Source organism: Sarcophilus harrisii, chromosome 1 (assembly GCF_902635505.1).
Source record: "Sarcophilus harrisii chromosome 1, mSarHar1.11, whole genome shotgun sequence".
NCBI lineage: Eukaryota > Metazoa > Chordata > Mammalia > Dasyuromorphia > Dasyuridae > Sarcophilus > Sarcophilus harrisii.
The window spans coordinates 507,652,947-507,671,609 of NC_045426.1; the positions used below are offsets into that span (position 1 = coordinate 507,652,947).

At 34.2% G+C, this 18,663-nt stretch overlaps 1 protein-coding gene across 2 annotated transcripts in view; it reads left to right on the forward strand.

Annotated features, from left to right (window-relative positions):
- IMPA2 (inositol monophosphatase 2) overlaps positions 1–18,663 on the forward strand; it is a 69,428-nt gene that overhangs the window by 32,163 nt on the left and 18,602 nt on the right. For both annotated transcript variants that reach the window (XM_003760068.4, XM_031946656.1), the window contains exons 3-4: positions 11,825–11,929; positions 16,102–16,147. In XM_003760068.4, coding sequence (XP_003760116.1) covers positions 11,825–11,929; positions 16,102–16,147 — 151 coding nt within the window. The remainder of the gene's footprint in view (positions 1–11,824; positions 11,930–16,101; positions 16,148–18,663) is intronic.

Below are 18,663 nucleotides of genomic sequence, written 5' to 3' on the forward strand. Positions count from 1 at the left end.
AGGAACATGCTTTCTAGGGAACAAAGTATAAATTATTAGGTACGTGTAACATAAAACAAATGTTATACAATAAATGTATGTATGTGTGTGTGTTATATATATATATATATATATATATATATATATATATATATATATATATATATATATATATATATATATATATAAATGCCCCCTCACCTATGCTTATTGGTTTCCCAGACTTCCATATAGATATGGTTTTGATATAGGACCTGGGGAGACCAAAAGGCATAGAAGAAGGGGCAGAACATTGAAAGACTGAAGGACAGTCAATGCAAAGGCATAGGACAATTTAACTTCATGTTTGAAGAACTCCAAGTAGGCCCGTGTGCTTAGTGTGAGAGAAGAAGAAATTGTGGGAAGGCAAGAAAGGCAGATCCAAATTTATTAAGAGATTTAAGGGCCAAACAGAGGACTTTATATTTGGTTCAGAAGTTAATACAATAGCTCATGTCCTAGGCTATGATCTTAGGAGGTTTGGTCTTCCTAAACAAGACTATAACAGGCAGGAAAAATGACAAGAAAATGGCTGGGGTAGAAACATGAGGAGAAAAAAAGTGGTGAGAATACCCTGTTTCCCATGCCTGGAATCTTCTCCTTCCTCTTTTCTACCTACAAGTTTACCTGGTTTCCTGTAAGTTCCAACTAAAATCCCATCTTCTATTGGAAGCCTTAATTCTAGTAGCACTTTTTATTCTAGTACCTTCTCTCTGTTAATTTTCTCCTATTTATCCTATATATACAATTTTTTGTTGTCTCCTCCATTATTCTGTGATTCAAATGAGACAAGAACTGATTTTTGCCCCTTTTTTTTTTTTTTTTTATCCCTTATGCTTAGTACAGTGCCTACGATATGATGGTGCTTAATTAATATTTATTGATTGATAAATCATGTCATTTTGATTTGAACAAGCTTTTGTCTATAAAGAATGGAAAATGGCTAAAAATAATGTCCATGATTATCACTATTCCCTTACAGAAGTTTAAGCAATATAAAACAGTTGTCAAAGTAAGAAGCCTAAAAGATCCCCAAATTGTTTGACAGTAAATTATTCTCAAAAAATAAGAAGAGATTCTAATACCTTTTGAGGCAAAAAAAAAAAAAAAAAGATAATGTAAAGAAAATTATAAACCAATATTGCTAAATTGTAAGTAAAATTATAGCAAAAAACCACTCCAGTAATCAATCATTCACTCTAATTTAGATTTTATACAGTGGTAGTTCAAGATTGGCAAAAACAGATAATCATAATAAAAATAAGAATACTTAAAACAATGTAATTATGCCAAATAGATGCAGAAAAAATACTGATAAAGTATAAGACCATTTTTTCTTAAATTCTATAAATCACCCTCACATAAAAGGACCATTTTTAATATAACAAATTATGTAAGTGGGTAAGAATAAGAAGTCAAGGATTACACCAATGTTAAATTCCTGGGTGGTTTCCCTTGATAATAAATAGTAAGTTTTGGGAAGAAAGGGAGTGTTTAGAGAGAAAGAAGGATAAGGAATTATGGTTTGGACATGTTTAGATACCTATCATATCCAATTTTTAATATCTAAAAAGGTAGTTGGTTATATACTACTTGAGCTGCGGTGAGGGGAGGGGGGAAGGAGATTAAAAATGGATATGGAATCTTGGTGGCACAGTAGAATGCCAGGCCTGGAGTCAGGAAGACTCATCTTCCTGAGTTCAAATTTGGCCTCAGACACTTACTAGCTGTGAAACTCTGGGCAAGTTATTTAATCCTGCTTAAGTTTCTTTCTCTGTAAAATGATTTGAAGAAGAAAATGGCAAACCACTCTAGTATCTTTGCCAAGAAAACTGTAAATGGGGTCATAAAGAGTCAGAAATAACTGAAATGAATGAACAATAACATGGAGTCTTGGAATCACCTTTATAGGTATGACAATTGAATCAATGATATTATGATATGGGAGCCACCTGCTAGTGGCTGCTGGATATCCAACTCAGGCCTGCAGAATGGATCCCTTCATGTGAGAGGAGGATACAAGGAGAGTAAGAGACTGTTGCATTGTCTGACCTCTCTCCTCTTCCCTCCAATTTATTTCATTCCCAATCCACAAGCAACACTTGTGTCAGTAAAGGCTGTTTTGCAACTCCTTCAGATGTTATAATCCACAGCTGTTGAGGCTCTCAGAGAATTGACCTGCCCCTTCACTTAGGCATGGCCCTTAACAATTCCCTGTTTTTTGTTTTAGATGCAATTATTTCATCTCCCACAGCACAGTCATTAAGTTTGTGCATTTGCTGTTATCTGAGTCCGCACACTGAGGAATGCAAGCAACACTATCTTCTCTGGATGGTTGTAGGGTGAAATACTATAGCAGATGTTGATCTTGTGAGATATCATGGAGGCAACCTTTCAAATGGAGAAGAGGATTATAGTTAGAACAGCCATTTCTGTCTCTCATCAGTCTCCTGGCTCAGCCCTTTGATGTGTTGACCCATTTAATTACCCTGACTAAAAAAAGTCTTACTGGGTCTCTTCTTCCTTTCCTTCCCTGCGGGTTTCCAAAATAATTCTGGGAGGATCCTACCTCTTGAATGAAAGAGGTGAAAACCTCTTGAATACTGCTGGTTCTTGTCCCTGTTCAGGTGCCATATTGTGATATGGAAGCAAATTGCTAGTGGCTGCTGGAGATCCAATTCAGACCAGCAGAATGGACCCCCCTTCATGTGAGAGGAGGATGAGGAGGAGAATAATGATGATATCAGGAGACTGAGAGGCAGTTGTATTATCTGACCTCTCTCCTCTTCCCTCTGCCTCCAATTTCTTTCATTCCCAGTCCACAAGCAACACCTGTGTCAGTAAAGACTGCTTTGCAACTCCTTCAGATGTTACGATCCACAGCTGTGGAGGCTCTAGGAGAATTGACCTACCCCTTCACTTAGGCATGGTCCTTAACACCATGGAACCTGATAAAATCACTAACTAAGATAATATATAAAAAGAAGAGAAGAGTGCCCTGGACAGTGCCTGAAGTGACTTTCACTTAATTGGTTGTCATGATCTGTATGAATATCCAGTAAAAGGACTGAAAAGTAGTCAAGACAAGTAGAAGGAGAGCCAGGAGAGAATAGTATCATAAAAAAATTAGAGAGGAGAGACTCCAGGGGAAGATACTGATTGGCATCTGCAGAAAGGTTAAGAATGATAAGGATTGAGAGAGTTTTAAGATTTATTCATTCAACAGTATTGATATTAGAGCAATTTCAGTGAAATGTTGAGGTTAGAATCAAATGAGAGAAGAGGATGCAGAAGCACCTTGTGTAGGCAGCTTTCAGAAAGTTTAGCCAAGAAGGAGAGGAGCTATAAGTTGATAGTAGGAAGGATCAGAATAGAGAATACTATCTCTGATTTTTCTTTCTCCTTCACCTTTCACATATAATCAGTTATCAAGTCCTCTCCAATGTCTGTCCATAACATCTGTATCAATCATACCCCTTTTTTACTCTCATTGGCCCTCAATACTACCTGCCTCAAGTATTGCAATGGGTATTTTCATCTCTACCATCCCTTTCCTTAATATATTCTTCATATTGTTGCCAACCTAATCTTCCTTATTCATAGATCTATATTTCTTTTGAATAAATCTGTTGAAAATTCACCAGTGCATTTCAGTTATCAACTTCATATATAATTCAGATTTCTTTGGCATTCAAAGTTTTCCACAGTTTGGAGACACTCTCTCCAAGCTATATCCCATGTTGCTCTTCTTCATATTGTATATTGGAACCAAAATTATTCTCAGTTCTTAGAAAAATCCTGTACTTCTTGTCTTTACTCATGTTATTTCTTATGCCAGCAATATTTTCTCATCTCCTTTTAACTGTTAGAATCCCAACCCATTCTTTTGTTCTTTCTTTTTGAAGTATACTTTTGTCTTTGTAGCACAGTCCAGTTTTAACAAATTTAACAAATTTAGTTTTAATAAATTAAAACTATTAAGCAAAAAATATATACCAGAAACATCATATGATGATGTACATGTAATATTCTCCCCCAGGAGCCTCCATGTCTCTGAGTCTATTGTTTTAAGGACAACTCAAGTGCTATCTTTTCCATGAAGACTTCTTTGATTCTGCTTGTCAGTAGCTATCCTATTTTTCCTAGGAATTGATCTAGCATCTTTGTTTTTATTAAACATGTATTTATCATGTGATATTCCATATTATAACTATATGTATAGAGAGATCTATCTGTAGTAGGATTTATAAATATTGGTTTATTACTGAAGAGAAATTAGACTTATAGAAATTATAGACTTATAGAAATACAACAAAGTATGGACTCTACTGAATTCAGAAAACATGGTTGAAATCTTGATTCTATTCTTATTAATTGTTTTTGGCCAACGATTTCAATTACCTATGTTTGTTTCCTTATCTGGAAAACAAGGAGACTGAACTGGAAACTGGGTGACTTCTAAAGTTCTTCTAGTTCTAACTTCTATATTTCCTTTGGAGCCTCCCAAATATTGAACTAGTTCTGGCAATAAGCGTGCCAACTTCATTATCAATGTGGACATCCCTGGAAAGTATACTACCAAGTTAACCTATCCACAGCATTCAAAACTTTTCCATTTGTTATAAATGATGATTCCATATATGGATGATGTGGTGCTAGCTGATGTACTTATGTTTTCTTGGTGAAAATTGTTAGGCCAAAAATGAACCCAAGCAGTAGAGTCCATACTTTGTTGTAAATGGGGTTAAATGATTTGCCCACGGTCACACAACTAGGAAGTGTTAAATGTCTGAGGTCACATTTGAATTCAGGTCCTCCTGACTGGTGCTCTATCCATTGTGCCACCTAGCTACTTGTGTAATTTTAAAAGACAACTCTAAAACTAGGTAAATATCTTCAGTAAGCAGATTTCAGATCAATAGAGATAAAAAAAAAAAAACAAAACTTGACATAAAGTAGTAACTTTCTGGTACTTGGATTTGTTCAAAGTAGGAACTACATGGCCAAGTTTAAGAAATGGAGTAGAAGTGATTACTACAATAGGAGGGAGGTTGAACGAGGATCTCCAAAGTCTAGGATGCTTTTGGCTCTAAAGAATTTTTAATTGCTTTCAACACTTAACTAGTTTGGCAACTTATAGCAAATTTCCAGTTGATATCAGTTGATTGATTAAATGTGACTCATAAATTGTCAGAGTCCAAAGGACAGGGATCCTGTCATATTCATATTGGTGTCCTTAATATTGTGATAATAAATCAATAATAATAATAACATTTATAAAGAGCTCTAAAATATTTAAAAAGATAGGTGCTAATATTATCTCCATTTTATGAATGAGGAAACTGGGGCAAACAAATTAGCATTTGCCTAGTGTCACACAAGTTAGTAAGTTTGGAGGACAGATTTGAATTCATCTTCTTTCCTGATTTACCATCAATGTAGTAGCTGTCTTTGATACCCTGTTTGTCCTCATTGAAGGCATTTGACAACATGTCTGATAATATCACTCTAAAAAGCATGGGAGCAAGCATTCAGCCTTGTTTCACTCCATTGGTGACTGGGAAAGTACATGAGACTTTGTCCATTGTCCAGAACTCAAATCAAGCATGCCAGAGGGAAATTGACATAAAATAATGATGGATCTCTACAAGTCAAAACTAAAGTGGAAGGAGTGTTGGTACGTGATTTTTTTGTTTGCTCAGGATTGTGCACTTGATGCAGCCTCTAAAGCTGAGATACAAAAGTATGGACTGATTCTCTACTGTTTGTGCTCATTTTTGGCCTAACAATTTTCACCAAGAAAACATAAGTACATCAGCTAGCACTATATCATCCATATATGGAATCATCATTTATAAGAAACGGAAAAGTTTTGAATGCTGTAGATAGGTTCACTTAACTTGGGAGTATACTTTCCAGGGATGTCCACATTGATAATGATAATCTGGCACTCTCATTGCCAGAACTAGCTCAGTATTTGGGAGGCTCCAAAGGAAGGAGGAGGAGAGGTAAAAACTCTGACTACCAAACTGAAGATCTTCAGAGTTGTTGTACTGACCTAGTTGTTTTATGACTATGAAACCTGGACAGTGCCAGGAAACTAAATCACTTATATATCAATTTTCTTAGGAAGATTATGAAGATCACCTGGCAGACTAAGTTAAGACACGATGGTCCTTTCTTGAACTAAACTGCCAAGCATTCATCTATGCTGTAGAAAATGCAACTTCATTGGGCTAGCCACAGTGTTTGAATGCCAAAATAAGACTATTTTATGGAAAACTCACACAGGACAAGCACCCACGTGATGATCAGAAAAAGTAATACAAGGAATCTCTCAAGTAATACAAGATACTGGTACAGGATTGCTTAGCATAGCATGCTCTCATCAGAAAAAAATGCTTTGTTCCATGCTCAAAACAGAATTGAAGTAGTTTAAGATGCTCAAAGTTAGGAAATCCACCCCAATGTTCATAGAGACTATTTGTGCCTAACCTGTGGCAGAGCATTCCGAGCTCATATTGGTCTGATCAGCCACATTCAGAGACATTGTAACTCACCTGCAACATAGTGAAGTCATTTTGGTCCCCTTTGCAAACAAAGGACCACAATTGATGTCAGGTCCAGCATTCTGTGAGCTATACCATTTAGCTGTTGCTACACAGCATCTAACATAATGCTTGCAGATACAAATCTATCAGTAAATTTTTGATGAATGAACATTTGAAAGACAGTGAATGAAGTGAATAGCTTCAAATTATGGAGTAGCTCAGCAATATTCATCATGCAAATTACTTGTTAACCTTATCATCTTAACTTTGCTGTTGTCCATATTCTCTCTTACAGGCTTAAAGTATGTTGCTGCCAGTATCAGAAATTAACTGCATATGTTACTTTTTATTTTACATAGATCTCATTTAAATATTTAGTTTTATATTAAAAATTTTATAAATTTTCTCCCAAGCATGTTTATATAAACTTATAAATACCTGAGGGGAGGTACCTGAGAATTTTACTTTTGTCTTTTTCCTACATAGCTTGTAGACATCTGCTTCCTAATTGAAAAGAATAAGTTTCATAGTTAACACCTCTTGATTACCTGGGGTGTCACCTTTAGTAGTCATGAATCATTGCTTTTCCCATCAATATCCAGTCAGATATGTTTCTAAAACATTATCAGCTTTGTCTTTGACTTGAGTCATGCCAATTAGTAATTTGTTTCTTTTTGTACATATATTCTAAGGGTGTGTATCCCTTTTCTTTTAAAATGTAATAGCAGGGAAACTAGGAAAACTTAAATAGTTAGAAATAAGTTTTCTTTTCTTAAAATTTCTTAATAGTTTTTTATTTTTCCAAATGCATGTAAAGATAGTTTTCAATATTCACCTTTGCAAAACCTTTTTCTAAAATTTTCAGCCTCCTTACCCCTTCCTTTCCTTGTCTGTATAGGTTAAACATGTAACTTAAAGTAATTTTCAAATTGAGACCCTTGAGAAATTGATTCAGACACAATCTTATAATTTTGCATAATCAGAGATAGAGGAATAATGTTATCAGAAATTTAATTTGTATTGAATGTAAATGACATTTGTTCTTATGGGAAATAAATGATCTACTTTATAGTCCCATTTTATTGAAAAGTGGGGATGATCTGAATTCTATTGATGGAAAGCAATTATTTTATGACAAGCTACTATTACCTGATATCCATGGATATAAAACTGGGAAGGCTTCCTTGAAATTCATTCCTTTAGGGCAGGGGTCCTCAAACTTTTTAAATAGGGGGCCAATTCACTGTCCCTCAGACTGTTAGAAGGCCGGACTATAGTAAAAACAAAAACTTTGTTTTGTGGGCCTTTATATAAAGAAACTTCATAGCCCTGGGTGAGGGGGATAAACGTCCTCAGCTGCCACATCTGGCCCGCAGGCCATAGTTTGAGGACCCCTGCTTTAGGGCTTTGTTTCCCTACTTTATACCATTATGCTTCTATTTTGCCAGCAAAAATAGAAAACATTTGGGGAATAGGGGTTGAGTGTTTCACTGAGATAGAAGACAAAAAAATTAAAATTGGAACAAATCAACTTCCTGCAAGTCTTCATCTAAAATATGGCTCTTAAATAGTCTTCAGATATCACTTAACTCTTACAAACAGGAAATCCTTTCCAATAACTCAATGGAATTCATTCTGTTGTAAGCCTTCCTCCTTGATCATTCTCTGGGAACTTATCACCATACCACCTTATATAGACTATATCATAGAGCCAGAAAAATCTTATAGTTCAAAAGACCCTTGGAAGCTGTCTAGGGCAATTGTCCCATTTCAGATATGGGAAAACAAGTTCAGAGAAGTTAAGTAACTTTTCCAAAAACACTTAACAACTTAGTGGCAGATTGAGGGCCAGTTCATCTGATTCTTCAATCTTAAGGTCTTTGTATCATGTTACACTGACTTTTTATCTACTTGAAGATTATGGTAAAATTGCCTTCGGCTTTCTCTTCTTCCAATGAAATAGTCACAATTTATTTAGTCTTTTCTATTTCCTCATACTTTTATCTGACTTCTTTCTTTTATTACATTGCATTTAAAAAATTAGAGACAATACTTGCTATCTACTGAGCTGAGAAATAACAGAGCAGGCATTCTTTTGAAGAACTCTTTCCCCTGTGAGCAAAAGGGGAACTCATATTGAAATATTTCTACCATCAATTCAAATCAATAAGCACTTATTAAGTGTTTATTCTGTGACTGGTACTGTGTCAAGCATTGATGGCCCAAGACAAAAGTGAAAATGTCTTCAATAAACTTATCTTTTATTGGAGAAAAAACAAGGTGTAAAAGTAAATTAAATACAATATATTTAAAGAGATGTATTGGGAGAAGAGTACTAGGACCTAGGGAATTAGGATAGGTTTTCTATTAGAGGTGGCAACTTTGAATTGATCTTTGAAGAAAACAATGGATTCCAAGAGGCAGAAGTAAGGAATGCATTCCAGGCATGGGAGACAAACTATACAAAATCCTGGAGATGAGAGATACAGTGTTAGGTTCCAGGAAAAAAACAAGAAAATGAGATTGACCAAATTATAGACTATATGAAGGAAGATGATGTGCAACAAGATTGAAAAGTCAGGCTGAGTCTGATGAAAGGCTTTAATGAAAGGTTTTAAAACCCAATAAGGAGTTTGCTTCATTTTAGAAACATGAGGAAGTCCCTGAGGTTACCTGAGATGGTTAGTGACGTGATCACACCAGGATTTTAGGAATATCAATGTAGCAGCTGTTGGGATTGGAAGGCAGGAATTTGAGACAAGACTGACTATAGGACTAATGCAATAGTCCAAGGGAGAGTTTGACAGGCTAAACAAGAGTTGATGGCTATATGTGTGTAGAGAAGGGAATGAATAGGAAATATACTGGTAATCTAGAATGAAAGGACTTGGGAACTGATTAAATATGAGTGAGAAAAGGAGAAGGATCAGGTTTGACTCTGAACTTATGAAAATAGGTGACGTGAAGGATGGTGGTACCTTGTAGCTAGGAAGAAGGTGAAAATGAGGGAGGAAGATAATGAATTCTGTTTGTACTTAAGATGTCTGAGGTGAATTTGAACTCTTTGCTATTCTGTGATAAGACATTCTATCTTAAGATTCTAGGAATTTTCTCTCCCTATCCCTTGGACTTGGAATGTTCTCCCTTCTTATCTCTGTATAATGGCTTTCTTTAAAGTCACAACTAAACTACAGGAAGCCTTTTTCACTCCATCTTGATTTGAATGCTTTCCTACTCATAATTATTTCTTATTTATCTTGGATATAGCTTGTTTCTATTTTTCTTTCTTCTCGTCTCCCAGCATAGATTATAAGCTCTTTGAGGATAGGAACTGTCTTTTTCCTCTTTTTGAATCTCCAATACTTAGCATGATAGACACTCAATAGATGTTTATTGACTTGGCTGACTGAAATGGCTGCAAATCATCTATCTAGTTGAAGTCCACTAGAGTTGATTATGCAAGACTGAAGTTCATAAATTAATTGGGGCTCAATATATAGAAAGACTAGGGAACAATCTGTGTAGAGCTAATAGCTGAAACAAAGAGAGAAAGGGATGTATGTGGGGGAGAGCAGAAGTGGGGAGTGTTTGTGTGAGAGAGAGAAAGGGAGAAGAGAAAGAATAAAGGAAAGCCCAGGACAGACACCTGGGATACCACTATGCAGATAACATGACACATCGATGATGCCTCAGCAAAGAAGACCAAGAAAGAAATCACAGACAAGTAAGAAGACAAACGGGAGAGAGCACTACAGTAAAAATTCAGAGAGGCTATCGAGAAGAGGATTGTCCAGAGGATCTAATGCTACAGAGATATCAAAAAAGTTAAAGATTGAGAAAATGCCTTCATATTTAACAATTAAAAAATTATTGTAACCTTGGGTAAATCCAGTTAAGTGATGAGGTTGGAAGAAGTGATCATGGTGTGAACAAATGAAGGCAATAAATTTTGATGGCCTATAGAATAGCTTGTGAGGATGGTAGTTTGTATGAAAATTTTTTTTTTCCCCTTAAAGATGGGGGAGATTTAGGCACATTTTTAAGAAGTATCAAAGCATCTCAAAACTTCAGAGTTAAAGGGCATCTCAGAGTTCATCTGGTACAACCCAAAACTGAACAAAATTTCCACTATAACATGCCTAATAAATGGTCATTCGGTCTTTGAAGATCTCCTCCTGTGAAGGAGAACCTAGTACTTCTGAGGAAATTCATTCCACTTTTAGTAGCATGGTTTGGAAGTTTTTCCTAAATGAGCAGGACCAGGAGATCATTATATACTTCAACAACAATACTATATGATGACCAGTTCTGATGGACCAGGCCATCCTCAGCAATGAGATCAACCAAATCATTTCCAATGGCAGTAATGAACTGAACCAGCTATGCCCAGAAAAAGAACTCTGGGAGATGACTAAAAAACCATTACATTGAATTCCCAATCCCTATATTTATGCACACCTGCATTTTTGATTTCCTTCACAAGCTAATTGTACAATATTTCAGAGTCTGATTCTTTTTGTACAGCAAAATAACGTTTTGGTCATGTATACTTATTGTGTATCTAATTTATATTTTAATATATTTAACATCTACTGGTCATCCTGCCATCTAGGGGAGGGGGTGGGGGGGGGTAAGAGGTGAAAAATTGGAACAAGAGGTTTGGCAATTGTTAATGCTGTAAAGTTACCCATGCATATATCCTGTAAATAAAAGGCTATTAAAAAAAAAAAAAAAAAAAAAAAAAAAAGAGGAAGTTTTTCCTTAATCAGTCTCATTTGCCTCCTTGAATTTCTCATTCTTTTCTCCTCTGTCTACAAAATAGTGATATGCAGATCATGTCTAATCCTTCTTCCAGACAAGTTTTTCAGATATTAGAAGATTGTTCTTTTCTTCCTGTCTTAATCTTCCCATCTCCAGGTTACACACCTTTCTTCCCATCCCCCCCCATCCTAAATAATATTAACAGTTTTAAAATTAGAGCTCAAAGCAATTTGAAATAATTGTTAAACTGTGTTGAATAATTTAAGTTATTTGGACAAATTCCTAACTGCTGAAAATTAAAGCAACTCTAATAGAAACTGACCACTAATCTCATGTCTTCTATTTTTCCTGTAAAAGGAAGGTTTGTTGAGATAAGGTGATTAGTGGGCTCTTAAAAATTCTATCATTCTATCACTTAAGAAAATGAAGTGGGGAATCTTCTGAACAGTGGTGAGCTCCTTATAAGTCACAGGCTAATTCCATTTTAATTATAGATTCATTGCAGAAGAATCTACTGCTGCTGGAGAAAAGTGTGTCCTCACAGACAGCCCCACCTGGATCATTGACCCTATTGATGGTACTTGCAACTTTGTACACAGGTATGCATGAGATCATGAGGAATTTTAATTCCCATTTGTAATTCTTTTTATAATAATGTTTTCATTTTCCTAGAAGTACTATTTTTTTTTAAAGATTTAAATGTGTAAACAAAATATTAATAAATTATAGTCTGAATGCTATTGATATAATTTGTTTTAAGGGAACATTTGCTATTCTTAAAAGTGACCCTTTAGTGGGTATGAGGGAAATGCTATGCACGATTGTTTAAAACCCATTGTGTTAAGGTATTTAAAAGAAAAGTAATCACTATAATCACGATTTTAATGTATTCAATGTTGACGTTGATGGTGATGATGAAGAATTTAATAATAGCAAAGAAAATGTTTTAAGGAACAACAGGAAAAATCAGCGTTTTAATGTTGAAAAATGAAAATGTCATTGACATTTAGCATAGTTTATCTAACTAGAGAAATAGACATCAAATTTAGAAAATAATGATTTAGAAAAATATCTAAATTTATAACTTTTATATACACACATATTAAATGTAATATTACAAATAAAAATCCAAAGATTTCAAAATAAAAGAAAACTCATTCCAAAAGCTTATTGTATTGAGAAGTAATTCATTGTCAGACCCTAAGCAGAGATCTCAAAGATATGAACAACTTACACAATAAAAATTGAGTAACTAGAAATGGGAAATTTGATAGATGTATATTAAGGTGGGGCTGATCCCGAATGAAAGGAGATCAGTTCTAGCGTACTCTGTGGCAGTGAGCTATCCTTGCTCTTCCAAGCCAGCTGTCACAAAGAGGCCCATGGTATATATGTAGTTGAAAGAACTCAGCACTAGAAGTCGGGAAACCTATAAGTGATCCTCATGTATACTAGATATATAATTTTAACTTAGTCATTTAACCACAGAGTTTCTATTTCCCCACCAATAAAATGTTTATCATAAGATCATTGATTAATAAGCTGGAAGAGATCTTAGAAGTTATTTAGTCTTATACTTCATTTTGAAGGGAAGAAAAATGAACCCTAGAGAAGTTAATTATATATTTAATTTATTATATTTAAAAGGAATAGCAAATTTTATATAATAGATTTACAGCTTCATGTGCAATTTTTATTATACCTTATTTTAGTCCATACATTATTTTTTTTTTATAAAATATTTTATTTTTAATTTATCTTGTTGGAAAGTACATCTGCTAAAACTTAGTGATACTACTAATACATATGTTTTAAGGTTTGCAAAGCACCTTACATACACATTATCTCATTTGAGTCTGACAAATGTCATTAAATAAGAGCTTATAGTCTCATTGTTACTATTATATAGATACAAAAATTGATACTCAGAGAAATTGACACAACTTGTTAAAAAAAATTCAAAAATAGTTTTTCTGACTCTAAGTGTATCGCGCTAACCACCATTTCAGGGTACTTCTGAAACAGATCCCATACTCAGTGCTCAGAAAAAAGGCATAGAACCACCAGATGGAAGCTAATCTGAACTATAGATGTAAAGTTGGTTCCACAGCATGTGCTTTTATTCAAATATAAAAGCATAGTGAATGGCGGGCATGGCTTCATAGGCAAGAAACCTGCATTCAAGCCCTCTCTGCAACATGAAACAACTATGTGAAATTAGGAAAATCATGTTAACCTTCTGAAGTTCTAAGGAACTCGATAAGACCAAGGTTATATTCTATTCATTTTTAAGTGCATTTTCATAATGTGAGTCTTATCATCAAATTGTTTGGCTGCTTTAACTATCCATAGGCATCTTTACAATTTGCGTGTGAAACAGTGTTGTGTTAAATACAATTCAATTTAACGAACATTTATTAAGCACTATGTACAGGATACTGTTCTAGGTTCCGTGACAAAGATGCTGCCTCTAAGTACTTTACATTCACACGGGCCATACAGAGCTAAATACAAAAGACACGTTTGTATTCTCTAACCCTGGCTTCTAAACTATTGTGACTAAGGAATTAAGTTGGAGAGATATAAAACTTAAGAATCCAGACATGAAATAAATTTAAGGATTTGCAGAAAACTAAAAAGCAATAAAAGCTATGGCTACATGAATTATATAGGTCCAAAGATTTCTAAAAGACTCATGGTGACTCATATGCAAGATTCTTATCCTTTTTAATGAGCACTAAGATTGAGACATGGACAGGCATGTTTCTTAGCACTGGTGTTTAATGGCCTTAGTTTTCAACATTCTTCTGGAAAGATATTCTGCTTTTTTTTTTTTTTTCCTTTTATTGGCAAAAATATTTAAAATTACAAATAGAGGTTTTGTTTTATTTTTTCATTTAATATCTTTAACCTCTTAACTCTTCATTTAACTTCTTAACCTTTTTTAGCCTTGCTGCTCTAAATTAACACTAGAAAGCTTTTGAACTTCTAAGGCCTAAAAGGAACTTAAAATATTAATTTTAATTTGTGAGAGGAATATCTACCAATAATTATTCAAAGACCAAAATCCATAAACATAAAATAAGGAAGTCAATCATAATATACAACTTTGTTGATGTGCAGGTTATATTTGAAGTTTAGCTTGGGTCTCTGGCTTCCTACTATCCCAGAAAGTATTAAATATGTAGAGCTGTTTACTAATGACTCATCTCAAGGATTTGATTGTTGACAAATATAAGCAGACTGACATTTCATTACAGTTATTGTTGGGCTGAATAGTGACTGATCCCAGACTTACCTAGTACCTCCCCATCCAGAAAACCTGTTCATTCACTCCCCTATCCACTTCTAGATTTTGGAGAGTTTGTTTTTAGCTATTGAGAATCTGTTCTGGCATTTCATGCCCATCCTAAGACTGGGAGATTTAAATAAATGTAATCCTTAAATGATTACTGTAATTGTGGAATTTTGGTCCTTGTGACTAACAGTAGTTCACACAATATCAGTCCATAAGTCATCTGGTATTTATTACAGGCTCATTAAGTGACAAAATATGTGCTAAGTAATAAGGAAACAAAGAAGGATAAAATGTGGTGCCTTCTCTCAAGGAGCCCACTGTTTGATTTAGAGCTTGAAGAAATACTAAAAGTCATCTAGTTCAACTCCTTTCATTTTACAAATGAGAAAACTAAGGTCCAAAATGATGATTTGCCTAAGATCACGTAGATTCTCGGTGTCAAAGCTGAAATTTGAACATGGGTACTCTGACTGTAAATTTATCATTATTTACACACTGCTTCATAATCTAATAAAATCCTGGATAATTGATAATAAGAGGCAGCTAAGTGGCACCATAGTGAAGAGAGTGCTGGGCTTGGCGTTTGGAAGACTCAATTTCCTGAGTTCAAATTTAGCCTTAGATACTTATTAGCTGGGCAAGTTACTTAACTCTGTTGACCTCACAGTTTCCTCATCTGTAAAAATGAAATGAAAGGCAAATCACTCTAATATCTTTGCCCAAAAAAAAAAAAAAAAAAAAAAAAAACAAAAACCAAAACCCAACCCAAATAGGATCACAAAGCCAGATATAATTGAAACAACTGAACACCAATAAATTGATAATGTTTGATTAATGTTTGCAAAGTCCTTTACATGAATTTTTATTTGATCCTTTCAATAACTCGGTAAGATAAATACTGAAGGTACTATGCATTTTCAAGGTGAAGACTGAGACTTTAGAAGTTGTGGTTTTATCTCATCTTTAGCTCATGCTATAGTAATAGCATCTACATAACAAAATTATTGTAAGGATAAAATGAGAAATCCATAAAACACTTTGCAAACCTTGAAGTGCTATATAAATACTAGCCATTAACATTATTATTATTGCTGTAGATTTCCCCCTTCCCTTGTCTTCTCATGTACAAGTTTTATTATCTCCATTTTAAAGATGAGGGAAAAAAAAAACTTTCAGAGATACATATGGTAATGGAACTAATTTCTTGATTCTACCCACATATCCCACTCTGGTTCAGATTACTTCTCTCCTTATTACTGGCAGATTATAACATGGCAAGCTGAAGATGTTTGTTATGGAGATGGTTTCCAGTATCCTAAAAGGGGGAAAAATAAAAAGTAACAGTAAAGTGCTTGAGTACCCTTCCCACCACACCCTACAGTGGCTATTAAAGGCTTTCACATTTATAAACATCTTTAGGGTTGGTGTATATGAAAAATCAATGTTTGTTTGTTTGTTTTTTTTTCTTTGCAGGTTTCCAACAGTGGCAGTTAGCATTGGATTTGCTGTTAATCAAGAGGTATTTTCTATGCATTCGTGTCTGTTGTTTGTATATATTGAATGTATTCTCTAAGTGGGTAATCTAGAGTTGGCTCAGAATCATCCAACAGTATAACAGACAGCAGTAGTTATTATGTGTATCTGCTTGTTTAATCATTCTTCCTTGAAAGCTTTGTATAATTATAATCTCAGATCCTGGCTCCATTCCTTCCATAGGGATGTTCAGTGTTGACAACTAAATCCAACATATGTCTCCCTAAAGTGCAAGTAAAACCCAGCATAGTAAACAAATCTAAACCTGTTGGAATCGGGATGGGAGGGAGTTGGGGGTGAAGGTAGGGAGGGTGTGGCTTTTCAGTTTGTCTTTCATTCCTACTTGCTAGTAAATGACTCACTTCTGTTTTCACTTGGGAAGTTGAGAATATATAAGATACAAGACCAGTAAAAAGAATTCATGATTGGCTTGAACCAAACAGAAAATTTTACATCGATTATTTAATCTCTAAGCATTTATTAAGTGTGGATTATATATCTGGGTACTGCATTAAGAAATGAAAGTATAAAGAGATATAAAAGTTGCTTTCCTCAAAGATTTTATATTCTATTGAGAGACATGCACATATATGTATAAATAGACACAAATATATGCATGTATGTTCATATAAAATAAATACAATGTGTTTTGGAAGAATTAGATACTAGTATCTGGGGAGAGCAGAAAAGGTTTTGTGTAGAAGATGGTGGATCAACATTTCTAGATGGTAATTTATGTGCTTTATATCAAAGTCCTCTGATCTTCACAACAAAATTGTGAAAGGTAGATAGAGAATAAAAACCACAATATATAGTTATTGTATATTTAATAAGCAAAGTCATCAGTGGAAACATTGAGAATAATAGGTACCTAGGTGTGGATTTAATTCTAAAACTGGAGTCAGGAAGGACCTGAGTTCAAATGCAGTTATAAGCACTTAATAACTGTGTGACTCTGGGCAAGATCTCTCTCTCAATTGCTTTATCTTATTAAAAAATATTTTTAATAGCATATTATTTTTCCAATTACATATAAAATTGTTTTTCAACATTAATTTTTGTAAGATTTTTGAATTTCAAAATTTTTCCTTTTCTACCTTATCTTCCCTTCCCCAAGCTAGCAAGCAATCTGATAAGAGTTAGGAGTATACATCCATTATAAACATATTTTCATATGAGTCATGTTGGTAAAAGAAAAAAAAAATCAGGACAAAAAGGAAAAATCATGAGGGGGAAAAACAAAACAAAAAGGTGGAAATAGTATGCTTTGATCCACATTCAGTCTCCATAGTTCTTTATCTGCATGCAGATTGCACTTTCCATCCCAAGTTCATTGGGATTGCTTTGGTTCACTGTATTGCTGAGATGAGCTAAGTCTATCATAGCTGATCATCACACAATGTTGTTGCTGTGTACAGTTTTTTCCTTTGTTTCATTCAGTTTCTATTCAATTAAGTCTTCCCAGGCTTTTCTGAAATCAGCTTGTTCATCATTTCTTATAGAACAGTAGTATTCCATTACATTTATAAACCATATTCATATACCGCATTCATATACCACTTAGCCATTGGTGGGCTTTCACTCATTTTACAATTCCTAGCCACCAGAAAAAAAGCTGCTACAAGCATTTTTGCACATGTGAGTCCTTCTCCCTCTTTTATGATCTCTTTGGATCTCTGGGATACAGACCCAGAAGAAACACTACTGATCAAAGAATATGAACATCAGTTGCCCCATTTTAAAAATAATAATAGTAATAGCACAATACGATTATTATAAGGATAAAATAAGATCTATAAAACATTTTGCAAATCTTGAAGTGCTATATAAATACTAGCTGTTATAATAATTATTATTGCTATAGATTTTTCCCATCCTGGCTTCCCTTGTCTTCTCACATACAAGTTTTATTATCCCCATTTTAAAGATGAGGAAATTAATGCTTACAAAGGATAAATAACTTGGCCAATATAACAAACTATAAACAATAATAACAATACTAACCCCTACCAAAATGGGCCAATTACTTGTTTTTGTATGTTAGTTACCCAGTGCATTCTATAACTAAAACATCTATGAGCTAAGGAAAAAAATATTGACCAAGGAACAAAAAAGCTGTAGCAGAAAACTCCAGAACTATAAAGAATAACTTATAATTGACCAGTAATTATTGAACAAACCAACTCAAAGCACCATAATACTTATTCTTCATAAATTATTACAAAGCCTTTAACTTATTTCTATACTGATGGTCTGTTCATTCATGCACTGGAAAAAATATAAAATAGAGCTTACTAGAAAATTTTTTCATTTAAAATACACCAGCAACACAATGATATTTAAAACAATCGATATAAAATATGGCGTCTTTCAGAGAGACAATTGAGTCCTTTGTAGTTCTAACTAATCATAAACCTATTATTAAAATATTATTACTATTCCTAAAGGGAAATGGGTGTGGCTTCTAAGTTAAAATGGAAGTTATACAACCCTTGTACATAC